Here is a 25,338-nt window from a genome sequence, read left to right as displayed (position 1 = left end):
ATATAATTATTAAATATATACATTTATTATTATTAAAGATAGACTTGAGGAGAGGCGACTAGGGGTTGTCCCACCTGAGGAACCCTACCTGAACGTAGTTACTCTGACTTTGGGGACCTCTACACTAGGTACGGTATGCAATACGGTATCGGGACACCACGCATCACTTGACAGATTTGCTGTTCAGGATTGTAGAAAAAGCTGGGTGACACACAGGGAAGAAATTTACTTAGCTTTTTTAATCATAATACAGTATAAAGCCTTTTGATATGTTCAAGTGCCTACCATGAGTTTGCAAGCAAACTATCAAGAGGTATTGCTAATAATAATCCTATAGGTAAAGCTATGTCTGCTATTCCAGCTATGCGTATCTTCAGGCCTTTATGTCAGTCACCATGTCCATGCAATATATAGTGTTGCCAGAATTTGCTATTAAATGAATTGAAAACGTTTTTACAGGAGGTACAGATATACTAAAGGATAAATACCTGGAATATTATATTAAATGCCCGCTTTATTGTCCGTCCAATGTTTTGTTTAGGAATTAATGTGGATTGATGTGATTTGGATAAAATCTATATGACAACAATGCTGAGCATGGCAGGAATTGTTGTCATGAGAGCATTGAGAGAATACACTTCAAGTTATAGGTCAATATACTGTTGTTGTATCCTTATATCAGGGGTGTCAAACTCAAATTCATCGGGGGCCGCATCAGCAGTTTGGTCACCCTCAAAGGGCCGGTTGTATCTGTAGGACCCCTCCCCCCCCCCCCCCACACATACCGTATATGCCGGCGTATAACACGACTGGGTGTATAAGACGACCCCTAACTTTTACAGTTAAAATGTAGAGTTTGGAATATACTCGCCATATAAGACTACCCCTCCTACCGTAATGTACAGTACCTTGTAGTTTCCCCCACATTAGGTAGGCAGCATGTTCCCCCACATTAGTAGGCAGCATGTTCCTCCACATTAGATTGGCAGTAGAGTTCCCCCCACATTAGGTTAGCAGTATAGTTCCCCCCACATTAGGTTGGCAGTATAGTTCCCCCCACATTAGATTGGCAGTATAGTTCCCCCCACATTAGGTAGGCAGTATAGTTCCCCCCACATTAGGTAGGCAGCATGTTCCCCCACATTAGTAGGCTGCATGTTTCCCCACATTAGGTTGGCAGTATAGTTCCCCCCACATTAGGTAGGCAGTATAGTTCCCCCCACATTAGGTAGGCAGCATGTTCCCCCACATTAGTAGGCTGCATGTTCCCCCACATTAGGTTGGCAGTATAGTTCCCCCCACATTAGGTAGGCAGCATGTTCCCCCACATTAGTTGGCAGCATGTTCCCCCACATTAGGTTGGCAGTATAGTTCCCCCCACATTAGGTTGGCAGTATAGTTCCCCCCCACATTAGGTTGGCAGTATAGTTCCCCTCACATTAGGTTGGCAGTATAGTTCCCCCCACATTAGGTTGGCAGTATAGTTCCCCCCACATTAGGTTGGCAGTATAGTTCCCCCAACATTAGGTTGGCAGTATAGTTTCCCCCCACATTAAGTAGGCAGTATAGTTCCCACTACATTAGGTAGGCAGCATGTTCCCCCACATTAGTAGGCAGCATGTTCCCCCACATTAGGTTGGCAGTATAGTTCCCCCCACATTAGGTAGGCAGTATAGTTCCCCCCACATTAGGTAGGCAGCATGTTCCCCCACATTAGTAGGCAGCATGTTCCCCCACATTAGATTGGCAGTATAGTTTCCCCATTAGGTAGGCAGTATAGTTCCCCCCACATCAGGTAGGCAGCATGTTCCCCCACATTAGTTGGCAGCATGTTCCCCCACAATAGTTGGCAGTATAGTTCCCCCCACATTAGGTTGGCAGCATGTTCCCCCACATTAGTTGGCAGCATGTTCCCCCACATTAGTTGGCAGTATAGTTCCGCCCACATTAGGTTGGCAGCACCCCCCCCCCCTCCCTCCCTCCCCACAGACATCCAGCCTCCAGTCATATACAGTGTATGGCTGGAGGCTGTATGTCTGTGTGCTGCCCCCACTGTGATCCGGTCACCGCTTTGGGGTCACAATCTACTGCTATGGCCTATGGACCATAGCAGTAGGTGCCAGGACCGGTCGAGCGGGGACCGGAACACTGAAGAGAAGAAGATAACGCGCCGTCGGTCACTTGCCAGGCCCCGACCAGAGAGCATCCTCCTGCGATGATCCTGCTGTCCTCCCGCGTCTCTATGGTTGTACGCACGGGACATCACTGACGTCCCGTGCGTACAACCATAGAGGCGGAGGACCAGGAGGACCGAAGGAGGATCGCTAGAGGGCAGACGTTGGTGAAGGCTGGCGGCCGGTGGCGGCTACGCGGGCCACATGACGAGGTCTGGCGGGCCAGATTCGGCCCGCGGGCCTTGTGTTTGACACCCGTGCCTTATATTAAAGGGGTATTCCAGGAAAAAAAACTTTTTTTCTTTATATCAACTGGCTCGAGAAAGTTAAACAGATTTGTAAACTACTTCTATTAAAAAATCTTAGTACTTCCAATAATTATCAGCTGCTGAAGTTGAGTTGTTGTTTTCTGTCTGGCAACAGTGCTCTCTGCTGACATCTCTGCTTGTCTCGGGAACTGCACAGAGTAGGTTTGCTATGGGGATTTGCTTCCACTCTGGACAGTTCCTGAGACAGGTGTCATCCGAGAGCACTTAGACAGAAAAGAGCAACTCAACTTCAGCAGCTCATAAGCACTGTAAGGATTAAGATTTTTTTTTTTAATAGAAGAAATTTACAAATCGTTTTAACTTTCTGGAGCCAGTTGATAAATAACTAAAAGTTTTTTCCTGGGTTACCCCTTTAAATTCACTCTGTACGGTCTAAACCATGGAGGGGAAAGAACAATAGCATTTTGTACTGACTTCTTCAGGTCTAGTTGGTGGCTGAGGGCTCTGCCATTGGCGTGGGTCACTCATCCACATCAGTGTGGGTTTCAGATTATTGCATTGAATGAGGTGGGAAGCCATATTTATTCCAACTCACCACTACACAGCCAGTTCTCCTCAATCTGGGAATCGCAGTTGTGCTGCAGAGGAACAAATGACATATTTACGACCCCTATGGAAACTCTTCACACCCAGGACTGTGGAGAACAGGTGACTCGATGTAGTGGCTGCCATTGTCACGTTTGTTGGATACTTAGTTCCATCTGTCTGCACGTTGGCATCAGCTACCTACAGTTTCTATAACCAATCTCAGATCTTTTGTGAGTATAGAGCAGTATAGTAGACACGTGTAAAAAGAGGAGGTTCCTATAATAAGGTTGTATTATGGAATTGTTACTTACATATGAGACATATATGAGGTATAACTTTAAGCTCTTTTGCCCCAATGATGAATCTGAGGGTCCCCACCTACCAAGTGCCTTTATAATGCACTGTCCTCTTATGTGACAGAGGGGGCAAAGGAAACCTGTCACTTTGAGCATATTGGGGGTCATTGGGTTTTGCACCCAAATTGTGTCACACCAAAAAATCTGATTACCGTAACTGCTTTTTGAATCAGAAAACCTGAAAAGAGGCATGGCGGCTGGGGTAAGGGGGCATGTCCCCAACAGTTTTGAAAAATCCCAGCAATTCACTTATGTTTCTGCATAAAATGTGGTGGATTTGAGCTCTGGAAAACCCGACAGCCTGCGCTTAGGAGTCCAGTGGGTGGTTCTAATCAGGAATTTACAGCCTTCCATTTATGAGTGTATATACAGAGATACTATAGTAATAGTATAGTAATAGTAATAATAGAATATTATAGATACTGTACTATAGTAATAGTCAGCAATCAAGCAGAGACATGCCAAAAGTGTTGGCGGGGTCAGGGTCAAAGTGTTCAGACCCCCACCGATCTTTAGATATACCTTGGCGAAGCTTGTGGTTAAGTGCTTCTTCCCCCAACTTCCTGTGATCACTATCTCGCTACACAAGATCTTGTACTTAAAATACTGGATATATTGGAAGGATGACTATAAAGTGTTAAACATGTGGGTGTTAAGTGTGTCTTTTATACCACTCTTTAACACAGTGTTTTCCAAACAGTGTGTCTCCAGCTGTTGCAAAACTACAACTCTGAGCATGCCTGGACAGAGTTGTAGTATTGCAACAGCAGGAGAGACTATGTTTGGAATACACTGCATTATAGAAAGCTTCCCTAAAGTGGTGGCATGCTGTACACTGCTTCTGACTGTCCACTGAATTGCCCTAGTAGGTGGCAATATGTAAAGGTATCGCCCCCTATCTTTCTGCTCGCAGCCAATCAGCATCTAAGTTACCAAAACCTTTGAGATGGGCAGTAATACCCTCAGACCGCACCAGTGAGTAGGTGGGAACAATATGCAATCTGCCCCCCATTAATATTTTATTACTCCTGTTATGAACCACTTACTAGTTAAACTCTTCACTGACATCTTCTAATTTATAATATTTAAAGGGGTATTCCAGGAAAAAAAACTTTTTTTCTTATATCAACTGGCTCCAGAATGTTAGGGTGGGTTCACACTACGTTTTGTCCCATACGGGAGCGCATACGGCAGGAGGGAGCTAAAAGCTCGCGCTCCCGTATGTAACCGTATGCGCTCCCGTATGCCATTCACTTCAATGAGCCGACCGGAGTGAAACGTTCGGTCCGGTCGGCTCATTTTTGCGCCGTATGCGCTTTTACAACCGGACCTAAAACCGTGGTTGACCGTATGCGCTCCCGTATGGGACAAAACGTAGTGTGGACCCAGCCTTACACAGATTTGTAAATTACTTCTATTAAAAAATCTTAATCCTTTCAATAATTATCAGCTGCTGAAGTTGAGTTGTTGTTTTCTCTCTGTGCTCTCTGCTGACATCTCTGCTTGTCTCGGGAACTGCACAGAGTAGAAGAGGTTTGCTATGGGGATTTACTTCTAAACTGGGCGGTTCCCGAGACAGGTGTCATCAGAGAGCACTTAGATAGAAAAGAACAACTCCACTTCAGCAGATTTTGTTAATAGAAGTAATTTACAAATCTGTTTAACCTTCTGGAGTATATATATATTATTATTTTATTATTATTACTATATATATATATATATATATATATATATATATATATATATATTACTTTTTTATTATTATTACTATATATATATATATATATATATATATATATATATATATATATATATATATTCTGCTAGAATGTAAATTATTACTGTGTCATATCTGCTTAAAACAAATTTCCAATAATAGTATTAGCTGTGTCCTGGCATATGAGGGTTGGAGATGTCATACTCGTTGTTTCTCATATCTGGCTGGCACACAATAAGTACACTGACCACATTGTCTGTCTTTTTACACATTCAGACACACAGCTTGAATTTCCGCCCGGATAACAGCTGTATTTTGCAATAGTGCACTTGTCGTCCTTGGCTGAGTAATCTGCTGTGGTGGGATATGTAACCATATCCACATTGTACACACGCTCCGGATTATCAGTCCTTCAGGGAGGTGACTAATAAGAACATTGTGCCAAGAATCCTGTTTGTGCTAGCATATGCCAGTGCATCATTTTATCAGTATTGGAGGTCAATTCCCTGTTATTTTATGTTCTTACATCTTATTGTGTAAGAAATTATGTGAGATTCTTTTAACGTCATCCATGGGTAACCATGTTCTTCTGCTTCCTATTCCCATCTGCCCTCATAAGGAAATGTATTACCTAGTTATTTTTCCCCTAGTCTGTTTCTATTTTTTTTATTGCAATTTTTTTTATTAGGGCTGCCATCTTTCCTGAGCTGTTAAAAGCCTTTAGAGAAATGCTCTGCAGCAAGCCTTATGGACCATAGACAACAATAGGCAGGACCTGTCCCATTCAGATGATTTGAAGACATTACTGGGCATTCTCTGTGACCTTTTCAGAGGTCCTTCAACAGGAAGGGGGATGCTGATCTATGCAGTAAGTGGTGGTGAATCCAGAGTTATCTATACATGGGTATCACCTATTACTGTAATCCTGTCTAAGAAGAAAGGCATTAATGGGAAATGATCAGGAAGCCTCAGTTTTGTTTTAGGCCTAGTGACCAGAAAGGAAACTGCATTTATAGTATCATTATAAAATATAAATAGGAAAATTAGAAACACATCACAAAAAATTTGAAACACATCACAGAAATTAGGGACATGGTGGGACATGTATCCAGAAGTGCTGGAGCAGCAGTGTGCGCCGAACAAAACTCTGCACAATAGTAAAATCATAAATCTTTATAAAGGACACAGAGGGGGAGATTCTCAAAGAATTTTGCGCCAAAAAAAAAAAAAAATAATATTTTGACGCAAAAAGTATTGACCATATTTTCAAAGAGTTTGTTAACTTAATAAATGCAGATCACAGCGGGTCTCTGGAGAATGACCCGGTGCGATCTGCCCCTCAGCCCCTGCACTATAACTCCCATCATGGGCAGAGTCTGTCCGTGATGGGAGTAGTAGTCCTAACTGTTCCAAAATAGTCCCACATCCGGAGGGGATGTGCAAGTGCCATCTCTCAGCGCTGCGGTACAGACTCTGTCCCATCATAGGAGTAGTTGTAGTTTAGCAGTGTTGAGGGACGGCTCCTGCATCCCCCGGCTGTCTCGGAAGAACACTTTCCTACGTGTCCTTTTTGATGGTGTATTTTTGCGTTAAAAAAAAAATTATTTGTGCAAAAAAATGCGTCTAAACAAAAAAAAAATGCACATGATAAATTAGTATCCACTTTAGAATTCATTCCACAATACACAAAAAAATAGAGCACTTGCTTTTTGCTCTATCAAAAAAGACGCACAAAAAAGATGCAGTGAAAGTCACTGCGCAAATTTGTGCCCACAAAATACACAAGAAAAAGGGGTAAACTCAATGATAACTCTCCCCCATGGGGCCAACTAGCTGGGGTACTGGGGCAGATGTAGGAGATCATTTATCCACACATTTTCTGTTTGTCTTGATTGATCTATGAGATTTCTTTATCAGATATGGAGGTTTTGTGCTGACACATCACATGCTGTAGATCATTTCTACAGTACATCTATTCCCCAAAGCAGTGTGACTGCTCATACACATCATTTTAGGATTAGATTGGTAGCTTTAAGAAATGCAAGATGTTTCCTTTCGCGTCATAAATGAGAAAACTAAAAACAAAATAGGGAAGTTCGGAGAGTTTCTTCTTATTTATTGTTTGTTAGAACTGTGATTTCATTGGTATTTATGTCATGTCGTGCCTGTGTGCAGTGTGCAATTCATGTCAACCTGTTTTTGGTGTAAAGGTCACATTCAGACTATAATAGGGTGAAATAAAAATCATGATGCGGGAGTCATGTACATTGGGCAACTTTAATAGTAATACATATATATATAACATTTTCACTGTTACATTTAGACGATGGAACTTTCTGATAACAGAAGTGGTCATGGTGAACTTACTACAAGAGTTCAGAAGGGGATGTCACCTCTTACTGGGAGCATGATAATATTAAAGGGGTACACCGGTGCTTACACATCTTATCCCCTATCCAAAGGATACCTATCACGCCCCCTTCCTTAGGCTTGCATTGAGGGGCGGAGCATGATGTCACACGGGGGGCGGGGGCTTGACGTCACACGCCGCCGGCTCTGCGGTCGAGCGTAATCAGACCCGGAGCGAACACGCTCCGTGCACTGATTACAAACGGGGTGCCGTGTGCATGATCGCGGGCGTCCCCAGCTGCAGGACCCCCGCGATCAGGCATCTTATCCCCTATCCTTTGGATAGGGGATAAGATGTGTAAGCACCGGAGTACCCCTTTAAAGGTTATAGTTATTACACAAGGGTTAGTGATCCTGGGATTTGGAGTCAGGGAGAAATTTTTTTTTACCTAAAAATCTAATATATATATATTTTTTTTACCTTATAGGAATCCTATGTGTCAGTGTTTTCCAAACAGTATATACTCGGGTGTTGCAAAACTACAACTCCCAGCAAGCCTGGACAGCTTTTAGCTGTCCTGGCATGCTGGGAGTGGTAGTTTTGCCACAGTCGGAGACATACTGTTTGGAAAACACTGCTATATGTGATTTAAAGGGATTGTCCAGATAATTATTTTTATCTTCAAATGTGGTCACTAGAGATGAGCGAATTTACAGTAAATTCGATTCGTCACAAACTTCTCGGCTCGGCAGTTGATGTCTTATCCTGCATAAATGAGTTCAGCTTTCAGGTGCTCCCGTGGGCTGGAAAAGGTGGATACAGTCCTAGGAGACCACCGTAGCACCTGAAAGCTGAACTCATTTATGCAGGATAAGTCATCAACTGCCGAGCCGAGAAGTTCGTGACGAATCGAATTTACTGTAAATTCGCTCATCTCTAGTGGTCACAGAGGGTTGCAGGTGAGTACCTTTTTTTATCCTTTTCTGAGCACTTTTTAAAGATTAAAAAAAAATTTCGTAGCCAGCTCCTTTAACACTGCAGCTCAATAGGCTAAACTGGATTAATTATGTTATTGAGACCATATTTGACATAAAGCCTGTAACTCATTGACTTTCTCTATTGCTGGCCGTACATGGGCTACATCTCTAAATCCAGTAGACAACCAGACATGATTATTGGGTAAGAATCAGGTCCTTATGAAAAAACAGTAGAAGAAATAGAGGGTGGCACTCACCCCATGGAATTAAAACATCTGACTTTAATGTGACTTTCATTAAAAACATGATAGCCCAGCGCTGATCATTGACTCTCTCTGTGAAAAGTCACATTAGTTGGATGTTTTGATTCCTTCGGGTGAGTGCCACCTTTGATTTCTTCTATGGTTTATGCATTGGAATATTCCTTAAGTTGGGTTGTACAATCCTGGATCTTTTTGTACCTTTCTGAATACCTTTTTCTTTATATTCTATACCATGAATTTTTTAAGCACTAGTGCCAGCCTTGCTTTCCTTTCAGCCGAGTGTGTACTCAGGTCCTTATGAAGATATGAAATGAGTTTCTCATTGGTAAAAGCATACTCCACGATAGAAGCTCTTCTCACAGATGGGAACAATGGTTTCCACCACCTATGGCCCCAGCGGTGAGGTCTATCAAACCTGCATGGGTGGTCTGGATGTCAACTCTACATCTTCTGATCCTTACACATGGTGTGCCTACTGGTCATGTGTATATAAGATATACAGTGCCTTGTGAACGTATTCACCCCTTTTGTCTTGTTTTGTTGAATTACAATCTGGAATTTAATTGATTGATTGATTGGTTTTGGGTTTTTTTTTTGTTTGTTTTTAAGGACTGGGGGGGGGGGAGGGAGGGGATGTTGTTGTATCATTGATTTATACCACAAGCCTACCTAAAAATAAATTTAAAAAGTAACTTTAATTTTAATGTGAATAGGTATTTATCCCCCCATAAAAGTCAATACTTTGCAGACACCTTTTGCTGCAATTACAGATGTATGTAATGTCTATTATCTTAGCACACATGCTTTAAGTAATATGATGACTGTAGCTGATCAGGCACATTGTCTATTGTTGAACCTACAAGGTACATATATGCAATGGAGTAAACTATGGGAAAGGAGTATTTACTTTTAACACATAAAACATCAGACTTAGAGGAGGGCAAACTATCCTGGATGTACTATGACATGTGAAGGGATTCAGCAGTTGTGCAAACCTTTTGGTTCCTTTGCACATCTGGGTTTTCTAGTCTTGGATATGCTGGGAATGTGCAAAGTTTGTTTACTAGGGATCCAGTTACGAATGCAGAGAGAAGAGTCATGTGTCAGTGTATTATTAAGGAGCTGAAGGAGTGACCAGGTCCGCGTTACTGGCATTGCTGGCATATGCCCGGTTTACCAACCCTGGATCAAACAGGAGCTAAAAGCAGGAATACTTGAATTTCTTATTCAGTAACCATATTGGATTTAGCTTGTGCCAATGGACGAGTGTTCAGCCACACTTGGAAATGAACTGGGTTCATACATCACAATAGTGTTTATCATCCCTGCTGGGGATAAATATTGTTTTTGTGTACAAAAACTCATCGTTAAAGGGTACCTCTCATCAAATAAACTTTTGATATATTTTAGATTAATGAATGTTGAATAACTTTCCAATAGCATGTTAATGAAAAATATGCTTCTTTCTATTGTATTTTTCCCGATCAGTCCTGTCAGCAAGCATTTCTGACTCATGCTGGAGTCCTAAACACTCAGAGCTGCCAGCCTGCTGTGTTCACAGCCAAACAGGCTGTGAACAAAGCAGGCTGGCAGCTCTGAGTGTTCTCCTTTGTGAACAAAGCAGACTGGCAGCTCGTAGTGTTTAGGACTCCAGCATGAGTCTGAAATGCTTGCTGCCAGGACTGGTAGGGAGACCCCTAGTGGTCATTTCTTCAAAGTGGAAAATTAAATAGAAATAATAAAAAGTTATTCTGCATACATTAATCTATAATATATCAAAAGTTTTTTTTGATGAGAGGTACCCTTTAACCTCTTAAGGACCCAGGACGTATGGGTACAGTGATCCCTCAACTTACAATGGCCTCAACATACAATAGGTTCAACATACAATGGTCTTTTCTGGACTATTGTGACTTGAAACCAGACTCAACATACAATGCCACAGACAGTACAGATCTGTGAAACGTGTCACAACTGGAGGAACTGACCAATCAGAATGGGCATTTTACTGGTAAATCACCTGTATTACTTAAGTGCATGCACTGACTGGCTGTCTGGTAGCGCCCCCTACAGTACAGAGAGGAACTACAAGTTCTGTACTACTCCTTACCTGTATTACTGAAGTGCATGCACTGACTGGCTGTCTGGTAGCGCCCCCTACAGTACAAAGAGGAACTACAAGTTCTGTACTATTCTTTACCTGTGCCAGGGTTAGTTGCTCCTTTGGACATCAAGTAAGGGCGGCTCCATTTGTATATTACCCTGAAGAAGCTCCTGTCCTCTACATAAACCATTGTTTCCCAACCAGGGTGCCTCCAGCTGTTGCAAAACTACAACTCCCAGCATGCCCGGACAGCCAACGGCTGTCCGGGCATGCTGGGAGTTGTAGTTCTGCAACAGCTGGAGGCTCCCTGCTTGGGAAACACTGACATAGACAGTGATTTACAGCTCCCAGCAGATCTTTCTTACTTTTATATGTAAGGATTTGCTTTATCTATATTAGTTATCTACTTATTTTTCTTTAATCCTCACTAGAGATGAGCAAACTTACAGTAAATTCGATTCATCACAAACTTCTCGGCTCGGCAGTTGATGACTTTTCCTGCATAAATTAGTTCAGCTTTCCGGTGCTCCGGTGGGCTGTAAAAGGTGGATACAGTCCTAGGAGACTCTTTCCTAGGACTGTATCCACCTTTTCCAGCCCACCGGAGCACCTGAAGGCTGAACTAATTTATGCAGGATAAGTCATCAACTGCCGAGCCGAGAAGTTCGTGACGAATCGAATTTACTGTAAGTTCGCTCATCTCTAATCCTCACCCTTTTTCCTATTTTTGGATGACATTTTGGTGGCTTCAGAACCAATTAACAGGTTTCCATAAAGTTCTGGTCTCAACATACAATGGTTTCAACTTACAATGGTCGTCCTGGAACCGATTAATATTGTAACTTGAGGGATCACTGTATCTGGCTCTAATCAATATAAAAAGAAAAAATAGATACATTCCTTTTAAAAGTCTCTGTAAACATGTACTAGGCAGTGTATATAAGGCTGTGATATTAACCTCTTCCTTACTGAGTCCTGTGTCATGAGTCACATGACCCGGTGAGCCTCCGTGGTGGTGGAGCAGTAGGGGATGACTTGACAGGCGATGTTAAAGGGAAATTGAATCATATGTTCTTATTTGGAGGGGAGCGCGGTGAGATTACTCACTGACATGTGTCTCCGCAGGTCTGTCAATACTGAAGCCTTCCCATAGGGTTCCCGACTTTACTGTAATGAATTATTAGCCGGGAATATCATCCAGTGACGTTGTAGTCATGTATAATGCTTTATATCCAGGGAAGAGTCTGGAATGTGCGGACTATTAGTCATTCTGTGATACAGGAATGACACAGGTACAAGACAAGGTGTGTCTGTAACCTGCGCCATCCGCCTGGATACTCCACCATTATTACCTGACTACTCCTGCTCACTCGTTCGCCTAGTAATACTGGAAATATATCTTGTAAAATTTCTTTAAAAAAATAAATAAATATTTCGGGCATATTTACACACAGCTTATTAATACCAGAAATTCCTGCTAGTGTGGTATTCATGTGAAATATCCCCTAGAGATGAGCGAATTTACAGTAAATTCGATTCGTCACGAACTTCTCAGCTCAGCAGTTGATGACTTTTCCTGCATAAATTAGTTCAGCTTTCCGGTGCTCCGGTGGGCTGGAAAAGGTGGATACAGTCCTAGGAAGGAGTCTCCTAGGACTGTATCCACCTTTTCCAGCCCACGGGAGCACCGGAAAGCTGAACTAATTTATGCAGGAAAAGTCAGCAACCGCCGAGCCGAGAAGTTTGTGACGAATCGAATTTACTGTAAGTTCGCTTATCTCTAATATCCCCATTCAGGGTAATGGAACTAATTTTTAGGTTAACTTGACCTTTTATTGTAATGGCTTATATAACTATAGGATCTTGTAGTGATTTAATCTGTCTAGTTTACTAGACTTGCTTGAATACTGGGTACGACTGCCGTGATGCAGACATCAAAACGCACTAATTCTACTGGCGTGTGAACACAACCTTAAAGGGGTATTGCAGGAAAAAATCAACTGGCTCCAGAAAGTTAAACATATTTGTAAATTAGGAACAATGTATTAAAAGAAAATGGGGCTCAAAGGTCAAAGATATCTGGTTTAGATTAATTTGTATTTATTAATATAGAATATAAAATGAATTAAATAGGGAATGCACAGGGCCCTTGTACTCCCCTAATTAAATTAGGGGAGTACAAGGGCCCTGTGCATTCCCTATTTAATTCATTTTATATTCTATATTAATAAATACAAATTAATCTAAACAAGATATCTTTGACCTTTGAGCCCCATTTTCTTTTAATACATTGTTCCTATTTTTTACACCGTGGGTATAGGTGTTTGTTGGGTCGCTCGGGTCTTTAGTGACGGTCAGATAGACAGGAGCCTCTCCATTGTGTTTATATTATATTTGTAAATTACTTCTATTAAAAAATATTAAAGGGGTATTGCAGGCAAAAACTTTTTTATATATATATCAACTGGCTCCGGAAAGTTAAACAGATCTGTAAATTAATTCTATTAAAAAATCTTAATCCTTTCAATAATTATCAGCTGCTGAAGTTGAGTTGTTGTTTTCAGTCTGGCAACAGTGCTCTCTGCTGACATCTCTGCTTGTCTCGGGAACTGCACAGAGTAGAATAGGTTTGCTATGGGGATTAGCTTCTAAACTGGATGGTTCCCGAGACACGTTTCATCAGAGAGCACTTAGACAGAAAAGAACAACTCAACTTCAGCAGCTCAAAAGTACTGAAAGGATTAAGATTTTTTCTAAATAGAAGTAATTTACAATTCTGGTTAACTTTCTGGAGCCAGTTGATATATATATAAAAAAAAAAAAAAGGTTTTTCCTGGATAACCCCTTTAAATTGTTACCAGAATACAGTGCTCCCTCAAGTTACAATATTAATTGGTTCCTGGACGACCATTGTATGTTGAGTCCATTGTATGTTTAGACCAGAACTCTATGGAAACCTGGTAATTGGTTCTAAAGGCAACAAAATGTCATCCAAAAATAGGAAAAAGTGAGGATTAAAGAAAAATAAGTAGATAACTAATACAGATAAAGCAAATCCTTACATATAAAAGTAAGAAAGATCTGCTGGGAGCTGTAATCACTGTCTAAGTCAGTGTTTCCCAAGCAGGGAGCCTCCAGCTGTTGCAAAACTACAACTCCCAGCATGCCCAGACAGCCAAAGTCTGTCCGGGCATGCTGGGAGTTGTAGTTTTGCAACAGCTGGGGGCACCCTGCTTGGGAAACACTGGTCTATGTAGAGGACAGGAGCTTCTTCAGGGTCCTGTACAGAACACGCAATCTCCTAAAAAAGTAACATGGAGCCGCCCTCACCTGGTGTCCAAAGGAGCAGGTAATCCTGGTACAGGTAAAGAGTACAGAACATGTAGTACCTCCCTGTACTGTAGGGAGGCGCTACCAGACACCAGTCAGTGCATACGCTTCAGTAATACAGGGGTTTTACCAGTGAAATGTCCATTCTGATTGGTCAGTTCTTTCAATCATTGACACGTTTCACAGATCTGGACAGTCTGTACAATGTATGTTGAGTCTGGTCTCAAGTTACAATGGTCCAGAAAAAACCATTGTATGTTGGAACTATTGTATGTTGAGGTCATTGTAGATTGAGGGATCCCTGTAGTTGGTGGCAGGATACAGTTACACTTAAAGTGCAATATGTATATTACTGTTACTGTCATGTAAGAAAACTTTTGACATATCATAGAAACATGCCGAGAGTTTTGATGAGTTGGGGTCTGGCTGCATTAGATGGGCTCCACAAAGTTACTATAGAATCCATATCCTTCAGTGAGACCGGGAGAGCAGCAAGCTGGGGAGAGAAGCACTGTCGAGCACTTCACCCCGCTTATTCTAGCGATTCAGTGGGGGTCTGATCAAAACAACCCCGACCAATCAAAACTTTTGACGTCTCACTATGACAAGTCAAAGGTTTTGATAAATGACTGTAACGTTTTAATAAGGTTCTAGCAATTTTGTGGGGGCCTAAACGTCCAGAGCTTGACTGATCAGAACTTTTGCCATGTTTCCGTAACAAGTCAAAATGGGGTTGACTTCACGTGCCGGTAAAATTTTGGTGCCATTTTGATGTCTGTATTACGGCAGCACTATCGGACGGTACTGGCCACGGCTCACTGATGCCAACAGCTTACTCTTACCAGCCACGTCTCTCAGTGTCTAGTGTCATGACGTCACGCCTGACCCCTAACTTTGTACTTCCCGCGTTTTTACTGGTTTTACGGGAAGTAAATGTGTTTGTATATAACCCCCTCATTAAGGGTACGTTCCCACACGGCGTATTTGCTGCGTATTTGCTGCTGCGTATTTTATTTTCCCTGTTGAAGTCAATGGGTAGGAAAATATGCAGCACCAAATACGCAGCAAATACGCAGCAAAATACGCAGCAAAATACGCCACGTGGGAATGCACCCTTATATTATTCTGTAATCACCTGACAAAGTGAGTGCCCGTTCGCGAAACTCGTCATCCTTGTTTGGTTTATCTACATCTGGAATTTGTTTCCTGACCCTCACTGCATGCCTCAGGTGCCACTGCTGCATCTTGTTTTTTGTGAGATATAACGAAATTCTCACAATCCAATATTGGGCAGCACTACCTTGACTTTCAGCTGTCCTACTGAACCCGGCTTAGATTAGGAAGCTATAGTAACCTATAGTGATCTACGCCAGTACAACCATTAAAGGACTTGGTATTACGGCCACATGAAAGCGGCATTTGGAGTATTAAAGGGGTACTCTGGTGGAAAAAAAATTCTAATCAACTGGTGGCAGAAAGTTAAACAGATTTGTAAAATACTTCCAATAAAAAATCTTAAAGGTGTACTCCAGCACAAAATAACTTATCCCCTATCCATAGGATAGGGGATAAGTTATAGATCGCGGGGGTCCGAGCGCTGGGGCCCCCCGGGATCTCCTGGACGGGGCCGCGGCAGTCTGCCAGAAGTGACGTTTCGTCACCAGCAGAAAGCCACGGCAGACACTCCCCCTCCATGTATCTCTATAGGAATCATGGAGGGGGCGTGTCGGCCGCCGCGTCATGCAGGGACAGAACGCCCCTTTCCTGTATATTGCCGCAGCCCCGTACCGAAGATCGCGGGGGGGCCCTTCGGATAGGGGATAAGTTATTTTGCACTATAGATGTCCTTTAAGCCTTCAAGTACTTATCAGATGCTGTATTTTTCTGTTCTGTCTCACCACAGTGCTCTCTGCTGCCACCTCTGTCCATGTCAGGAACTGTCCAGAGCAGGATAGGTTTGCTATGGGGATTTGCTCCTTGACAGTTCTTGACACGGACAGAGGTGTCAGCAGAGAGCACTGTGGTCAGACAGAAAAGAACTATACAACTTTCTCTGGAGCATACAGCAGCTGATAAGTAGTGGAAGGGTTAATATTTTAAATAGAAGTAATTTACAACTCTATTTAACTTTTTTTATTCCTTTTTTTATTCCTTTTTTTTTTTTTTGTTTTTATTAATTTTCCCAAAAAAGCCTATTTAACTTTTTGGCACCAGTTGATTTAAAAAAAAAAATTCCACTGGAGTACCCCTTTAAAATAATATAAAGTATGTCCAGAAAAAAACAAAATGTTGCAGGAAATCGGATACATGGGGCCCCATCCACTTCTATTGCTGTTTTATGGCTACATACAACTCGGAAGTATACAGTTCCTGTAAGGTGACATTTGTAGATACTCAGGGGTTTCCATATGGTGCCTGGGGGAAATAACTTAATAACTTTAATTGTATGGCATGTACAAGAGCAAAATAAAAAAATTAATTCCATATGGATCCGTAAGAAAAAAAGTGAAAAAAAAAAAAAGTAAAATAAAAAAAAAAAAATATATATATATATATATATATATATATATATATATATATATATGTATATATATATATTTTTTTTTTTTTTAAGATTTTTTTTCTTCATTGTATTGTTAAACTAGCAATAGTAGAGGGGTAGAGGAGGCTCTTCCAGTAATAGCTGTGACACTGACATGTGTATGTAAATGTGGTAGTATCAGACAGGAGTGGTGACTTCCTGATACAAGCAGTGACGTCCTACTGTTGTGTCACTAGTGGGATGGTCAGGGCTGGGAAGCTGGAGTTTCACCTTTTCAGTATCACAGAGGGAGAGTAAAGAGTTACAAGGCGAGCGCTGCTGCCTCACCGCCCCTTGGATCAGCAGCTGTGTGGATTATACTGATCATGGGGAGACTTTTACAAGGACACAAAGTATAGTAGGTAAGTCATGGATGATCTGCTGGGGCGAGCGCGGAGCTGACACACTGGACCATTTGTGCTTCAGCTGTTTGCGGTGAGCTGCCGGGTCTACAACATTTTTCTTTACATCTGACGTGAACTCATCCCGTCTAGTCTTGCCAAAGGGACGTGAAGATTTTTTTTTATGTGTTCTTCCGATTTTTGTGACATTTCTTTCGAGGATATGTTTTGAATCGTGGTATTTTTTCATTTTTTTTTTTACTATTTTGTTGGATTTAATATAGTTCCTTTTTCGTGGAGTCGTTTCTGGATGTTCTTCTTGTTTTCCGACTTTTCGTTGTGTCGATACATTTTATTTTTTTAAGGTCTACGTTGCAGCCCTTAATTTGATAGTTGCGTTTTACATTATGTAGCAGTCAGTCATGGTATTATTTATATTATTATTATTATTATATTATATTTATATTATTTGTCGTTTTAATCAAATACTGTTATGTCCTGTTATAAAATGCAAATGCTGTTATGTCCTGTTATATATATATATATATATATATATATATATATATATGCACAACATTCCTACTGATAATCAATCATTAAAAAAAAAATCATCAATTAGAACAATGATCCTTAAATTGCGGCCCTTCCAGATGTTGCAAAACTACAACTCCCAGCATGCCCGGACAGCCGTTGGCTGTCCGGGCATGCTGGGATTTGTAGTTTTGCAACAGCTGGAGAACCGCGGTTTGAAGACGGGCATACTGCAAATTTTGGTGTGGCTTTGGATGCAGTCGTTGGTGCCAATCCTGGCTACTATAGAATATATATATATATATATATATATATATATATATACATATATATATAAATATATATATATATATATATATATATATATATATATGCATTAAAATCCATGTGAAATTATTTCCAACTATTCATGCACTTACCTTTGAGGAACTACAAGTCCCATCAATGGCTGCCAACATGCCTAATGACTGCCTTTCTTTAGTGAAGGCCACTTGTGTTGATCTATAGCTATCCTGGATTGGATTTTATTCAAAGATATGGAAATCTGGGCTCCATCTACAAGGCTATGCAAAGCCGAATGTTTGGAAAGGAATTTGGTTGTGGCCGCAGTGTATTGTAACAGTGTAACATTGTGTATGATAAGTTTCTTTGTATTGTGTTGTCAAAAGGCTGGATAAATCAGTGGTGGGCACAGATAGCAGAGGGCACAGTGCAAGAATAGTACCCATGATACAGCCTCCCCCACCCCAACCATAAGTCTGCATAACAATGGAACAGTGATTTTAAGCTATAGAATTTGATAGCAAAATCCCATATATACAAATAAATAGTATATATTGACGTTAAAGGGGTACTCCAACTGGTGCCAGAAAGTTAAAGGGGTATTCCAGGGAAAACTTATATATATATATATATATATATATATATATATATATATATATATCAACTGGCTCCAGAAAGTTAAGCAGATTTGTAAATGACTTCGATTAAAAAATCTTACTCCTTCCAGTAATTATCAGCTGCTGAAGTTGAGTTGTTCTTTTCTGTTTGACAACAGTACTCTCTGCTGACATCTCCGCTTGTCTCGGGAACTGCACAGAGTAGAAGAGGTTTGCTATGGGGATTTGCTTCTACTCTGGACAGTTCCCGAGACATGTGTCATCAGAGAGCACTTAGACAGAAAAGAACAACTCAACTTCAGCAGATCATAAGTACTGAAAGGATTAAGATTTTTTAATGGAAGTTGATATATAAAAAAAAAAGTTTTTTCCTGGATAACCTGTTTAAACAGATTTGTAAATGACTTCTATTCAAAAAAAAAAATCTTTACCCTTCCAGTACTTTTTAGCAGCTGTATGCTACAGAGGAGATTCTTTTCTTTTTGGATTTCTTTTTTATACTTGTCCACAGTGCTCTCTGCTGACACCTGATGCCCGTATCAGGAACTGTCCAGAGCAGGAGAAAATCCCCATTGCAAACCTATGCTGCTCTGGACAAGTCCTGACACGGACAGAGGTGTCAGCAGAGAGCACTGTGGAAAAGATAAAAAAAAGAAATTCAAAAAGAAAAGAATTTCCTCTGTAGCATACAGCTGCAAATAAGTACTGGAAGGATTAAGATTTTTTTTAATAGAAGTAATTTACAAATCTGTTTAACTTTCTGGCACCAGTTGATTAAAAAAAAAATGTTTTCCACCAGAGTACCCCTTTAATAAATAACAAGAACATTTTATTTTAAGGTGGCAGTGGCCCCCTTACCTAGTAAGCCCTGCGTAGTACATATCAGTGTTTTCCATGCAATATGCCTCCAGCTGTTGCAAAACTAACAACGCCCAGTATGCTGGAGGCACACTGGTTGAGAAACACTGACCTAGATGGATGTTATATGTTGCTATTGAATAGACAACTAGTAATCCACAGCGTCACATCTGTAATGACCCGTAATGTCATTGCCTGTACATTATTTACAGTAATGATTAACAGCTAAATGCACCCCTGTAAATCCTTAAATGATGATCTATTAGATGGTGATACCTTATATTACTACATCATAAAATGGCTTTTCTCTCAATTTAGTTGCAATGAAATAGTTACTATGCTTTCTGTCAGTACGTTGTGTGCTGTGTGTATATAGCGTGTACAGTGATCCCTCAACTTACAATGGCCTCAACATACAATAGTTTCAACATACAATGGTCTTTTCTGGACCATTGTAACTTGAAACCAGACTCAACATACAATGCTATGGAATCTGCGAAACTTGTCAATGGCTGGAAGAACCGACCAATCAGAATGGATATTTCACTGGTAAAACCCCTGTATTACTGAAGCGCATGCACTGACTGGTGTCTGGTAGCGCCCCCTACAGTACAGGGAGGTATTATATGTTCTGTACTCTTTACCTGTACCAGGGTTACCTGCTCCTTTGGACACCAAGTAAAGGCGGCTCCATTTTCCTTTTTTTTAGGACATTGTGTGTTCTGTACAGGACCCTGAAGAAGCTTCTGTCCTCTACATAGACCAGTGTTTCCCAAAGAGGGTGCCTCCAGCTGTTGCAAAACTACAACTCCCAGCATGCCCGGACAGCCTTCGGCTGTCCGGGCATGCTGGGAGTTGTAGTTTTGCAACAGCTGGAGGCACCCTGGTTGGGAAACACTGACATAGACAGTGATTTACAGCCCTCAGCGGATCTTTCTTTCCTTTATATGTAAGGATTTGCTTTATCTATATTAGTTATCTACTTATTTTTCTTTAATCCTCACTTTTTCCTATTTTTTGGATGACATTTTGGTGGCTTCAGAACCAATTACCAGGTTTCCATAGAGTTCTGGTCTCAACATACAATGGTTTCAACATACAATGGTCGTCCTGGAACCAATTAATATTGTAACTTGAGGGACCCCTGTATTTCAGTCCTTATGGATATGAGATAATGCCGCCACGTGCAGTACCCTTCAGTACGATTTAGCTATCCAGCTGCCTCTGCGGCACCTCTTTATGCCTGTAATATATTCAGTGGCGGAGTGTGTCACACAAATGAAATGGATGACGATGATCGGGTTATTTATATATAGAGAGCTCTGACATCTTTTATTTTTCTTCCTCTTGTAGCTATTTCAGTGGAAGCAGCTTGAGAATTTGTACTTTCGAGAAAAGAAATTTGCAGTAGAAGTTCACGATCCGCGCAGGTAAGACAGGCGCAGGTTTATTTGTCTCGTACTGTCTATGGAGTGATCACAGTGCAGCCGCCTTGTCTGACGCCTCATACATCGCAGCTATAGATGTGTCATTTACTCATCCATCCAAAATACAAGGCCGAAGTATCCGATTCTCATACCCAGATTCTACTTAGATGGGTTGGGCTGGCCGGAACGTCACAGCTACTGTAAGGACACTGTTTATGGAATAAAGTTCATGTTTACTACATTGGTGCTGTGGAGAGATCGTCTGAATTGTGTGGATCCCTAACCAGGACCCCAGATTCTGCATGCACCAGCTTTTCGGAACATATCTATCTGCGGGTTATATGTTTTTTTCTTTTCTCTATCCATCTCATATCTATCTATCTATCTCATATCTATCTATCTCATATCTATCTATCTCTCATATCTATCTATCTATCTCATATCTATCTATCTCATATCTATCTATCTATCTCATATCTATCTATCTCATATCTATCTATCTCATATCTATCTATCTATCTATCTCATATCTATCTATCTCATATCTATCTATCTCATATCTATCTATCTCATATCTATCTATTTCCTATCTATCTCATATCTATCTATCTATCTATCTCATATCTCTCTCTATCTATCTCATATCTATCTATCTATCTATCTATCTCATATCTATCTATCTCATATCTATCTATCTATCTCATATCTATCTATCTTTCTCATATCTATCTATCTCATATCTATCTATCTCATATCTATCTATCTATCTCATATCTATCTCATATCTATCTATCTATCTCATATCTATCTATCTATCTCATATCTATCTATCTCATATCTATCTATCTCATATCTATCTATCTATCTCATATCTATCTCATATCTATCTATCTATCTCATATCTATCTATCTCATATCTATCTATCTCATATCTATCTATCTCATATCTATCTATCTATTTCCTATCTATCTCATATCTATCTATCTCATATCTCTCTCTATCTATCTCATATCTATCTATCTATCTCATATCTATCTATCTATCTCATATCTATCTATCTCATATCTATCTATCTATCTCATATCTATCACATATCTATCTATCTATCTCATATCAATCTATCTATCTATCTCATATTTATCTATCTCATATCTATCTATCTATCTCATATCTATCACATATCTATCTATCTATCTCATATCTATCTATCTATTTCCTATCTATCTATCTTTCTCATATCTATTTATCTATCTCATATCTATCTATCTATCTATCTATCTATCTCATATCTATCTATCTCATATCTATCTATCTCATATCTATCTGTCTATCTCATATATATCTATCTCATATCTATCTGTCTATCTATCTCATATCTATCTATCTATCTATCTATCTATCACATATCTATAATCTATCTCATATCTATCTATCTCATATCTATCTATCTATCTATCTATCTCATATCTATCTATCTACCACATATCTATCTATCTATCTATTTCCTATCTATCTCATATCTATCTATCTATCACATATCTATCTATCTATCTCATATATATCTATCAATCATATAGAAACATCTTATTCTTTTATAGATAATTGAAATCAAATGATGGATAAGATAGATATACTTACATTTACATTACAAAATGCCAACATATGCCCCGGCACAATACAATTTAGATAACGGACAGACATGCGATGTTTATGCGATAGACATTAGAGAGGGTTGCTGGATAGATAGATAGATCTTCCTCCTATTTCCGAGCTGTCAGTACAGTAATCCGTCGCTGTTATCTATACTGTTCATCGTGCTAAGTGTTTTTTTTCCCCTTGGATTTTCAGAATTTCTGTGTCAAGAAGAACCTTTGGACAGAGCGCTTTTGTAGTTCAGACCTGGTATGCGAACAATTCCCTGATCAAGTCCATATGGGTGATGGCCATTAGTCAACATCAATTTTACCTGGATAGAAAACAGAGCAAAGTAAGTTCTGTAGTGTAAGTTACTGTAGTCAGCCATGAATGGCGCTGATGCTATTCGCCTGATCATTATTGTATTTTTATGGTTACACGCTGATCTGGCTGATATCATTATCTTAGCTGTGAGAGGTCTATGAGAACGGGCATTAGAGGGGCTGATGTACTTTATGGGGTCATTTGCATTTGAAAGGCCCCTGGATTTGTCTGGCCCCTGATGTCATGAAAGGACTCCTACTGACACCTCTGGAGACAGAGAGACTAGCTGCTGCCACACTGGCTTTTAGATTCAATTAGCACCTCTTTATAGGCCGACTGACCCTTTTAAATGGACACTAAACCTGTAGTTGTCTCCTTATAATTAAGTAAATGTTCCTAGAGGTATTCAGGCCTAAAGTAGTCATCCTGGTGGGGAGCATGGCCTTTTCTGATGTCCCCTTTACTCCATCTGAAGAACACTATGGGGGAAATATATACCGTATATACTCGAGTATAAGCCGAGTTTTTCAGCACGATTTTTAGCCATGCTTGAAGTTGTAGCTTTGCAACAGCTGGAGGCACACTGTTTGGAAAACAATGCCATAGAGGCTAATGATAAATCCATACAAAAATGCCGATCTATTATAGACAACTTGTTTCAATTGATTATTGCTCTTTAACAGGCCAAAATCCCTACCGCCCGCAGCCTGGACGAAATTGCTATGGATCTAACAGACAGCACCACTAGCAGAATATCCAAAATGGTGGACGGCAAAAATCCAGTCATCATGGCCAGCAGTGGCAGCTTAATCTCCTCAGGTATACATTATTTCATTTTGTTATATACATCCATTTATAACAATAAAAAAAAAAAAAAATAACAAAAACATTCCGTAGAAGTAAATAAGTGACACAACCAAAGTTTGCATAGAGAAATGATAAAAACTCAATGTTGCCGCAGGTTCCATTGACTCCGAAGTAAGCGAAGAGCAGAAAGCTGAGAAAATCCAAGAACTGAAGAAAAAAGAAAAAGACTTACAAGACGTTCTGCTGAAAAAAATTGAAGAACTCAAGAAGATATGTATGAGAGAGGCAGTAAGTGATCATGAGGACTTTTTGTGATTTAAAGGGGTACTCCGCTGCTCAGCGTTTGGAACAAACAGCTCCGAACGGTGGAGCCAGTGCCGGGAGCTTGTGACATCATAGCCCCGCCCCCTCATGATGTCACGCCCCCACCCCCTCAATGCAAGGCTATGGGAGGGGGCGTGACATCTGTCACGCCCCCTCCCATAGACTTGCATTGAGGGGGCGGGGCGTGATGTTATGAGGGGGCGGGGCTATTATGTCACGAGCACCAGGAACCGGCTCCAGCGTTCGGAACAGTTTGTTCCAAACGCCTCCCTAAGGAGGCAATATTACACTTGTCTACGAAAATGTGATGTCTTACTTCAATCATTGTATCTCTAGGAACTAACTGGGAAGCTGCCGAATGAGTACCCACTAAATCCTGGTGAGAAGCCCCCCAATGTCCGCAGACGAATGGGCACTACCTTTAAGCTGGATAATAATATTCTCCACTGTGAAGAGGTAAATGATCAGTCTATTGAGCTCTAATGTTCCCAATCTATTGTAGTTACGAATGTTGGTCCCAACTTTTTTGGAGACCAGTCTTGTCCTCTGCCTACAGGACGCGCTCCAGTCACTTCCTGTGTATCCCGTTGTTCTTATTATTGCAGCAGACGAATACTTAGGCTCTTTGTAATGTGTTTTTCTGTTTTCTTTGCACCCAGGAATCCGACTTGCAAAATTTGGAGCACAAGTTTCTCGTACAACAACAAATGGTGGAGGCAACAAAGAAACTTTTGATGGAGCCTGACCTTGCAAAGAATGTCAAGAGGAAGAGGAAGCAGGATTACAGTGATTCCATAAAGAGACTGCAGGATATAGAGAGTGCCATCAATGAATACAGGATCAAGAGAGGGAAAGACCCAACCAAGAGGGCCTCTCTTCTCTTTCAAGGTACAAAAGTAACATCGCATCTGAAGGATTCAACACTAATGGAGACCAAAGAAGGGGCAACACCTGGGTGGCTTGAGCTCTCCTTATATGTTCCCATCAAACTCCCAAAAACCCACATACTTTTCAGCTTAAATACTTCCCGGTTAACACATTATTTACAGGACCCAGCTATAAAGTAACTGTACCCTGACTGTTTATAACATCCAGGAGATAAGTGAAGTAGCGATAATACTTTGTTGGCTAACTGAGATGACATAGATTGCACGCTTTCCAGACCTCTTAGGCCCCTTCATCAGGCATGTTATCAATAAAGGTTTCATCACTACTCCACTTATCTCCTATATTTCTAAGGCTAACACGGTACAAACTCTCATCTCATAATAACATTAAGGGGGATCAAAGCCCCCATCATCCATGGAAAAAAATCCCCCCAAAAAGGCTCCTCTACTTTTACAATTCATAACAATATTAAAGGGCTACTCCCATGGAAACCTTTTTTTTTTTTTAAATCAACTGGTGCCAGAAAGTTAAACAGATTTGTAGATTAAGTACTCAATCTTTCCAGTACTTTTTAGGGTCTGTATACTACAGAGG

At 40.6% G+C, this 25,338-nt stretch overlaps 1 protein-coding gene across 4 annotated transcripts in view; it reads left to right on the top strand.

Annotated features, from left to right (window-relative positions):
* FRMD4B (FERM domain containing 4B) overlaps positions 1-25,338 on the top strand; it is a 268,753-nt gene that overhangs the window by 233,008 nt on the left and 10,407 nt on the right. For all 4 annotated transcript variants that reach the window (XM_056524587.1, XM_056524586.1, XM_056524588.1 and 1 more), the window contains 6 exons: positions 20,692-20,768; positions 22,615-22,753; positions 23,409-23,544; positions 23,687-23,820; positions 24,193-24,312; positions 24,516-24,744. In XM_056524587.1, coding sequence (XP_056380562.1) covers positions 20,692-20,768; positions 22,615-22,753; positions 23,409-23,544; positions 23,687-23,820; positions 24,193-24,312; positions 24,516-24,744 — 835 coding nt within the window. The remainder of the gene's footprint in view (positions 1-20,691; positions 20,769-22,614; positions 22,754-23,408; positions 23,545-23,686; positions 23,821-24,192; positions 24,313-24,515; positions 24,745-25,338) is intronic.

This window comes from Hyla sarda, chromosome 6 (genome assembly GCF_029499605.1).
Source record: "Hyla sarda isolate aHylSar1 chromosome 6, aHylSar1.hap1, whole genome shotgun sequence".
Taxonomy (NCBI): Eukaryota; Metazoa; Chordata; class Amphibia; order Anura; family Hylidae; genus Hyla; species Hyla sarda.
This window is presented reverse-complemented; position numbering and strand designations above follow the sequence as displayed.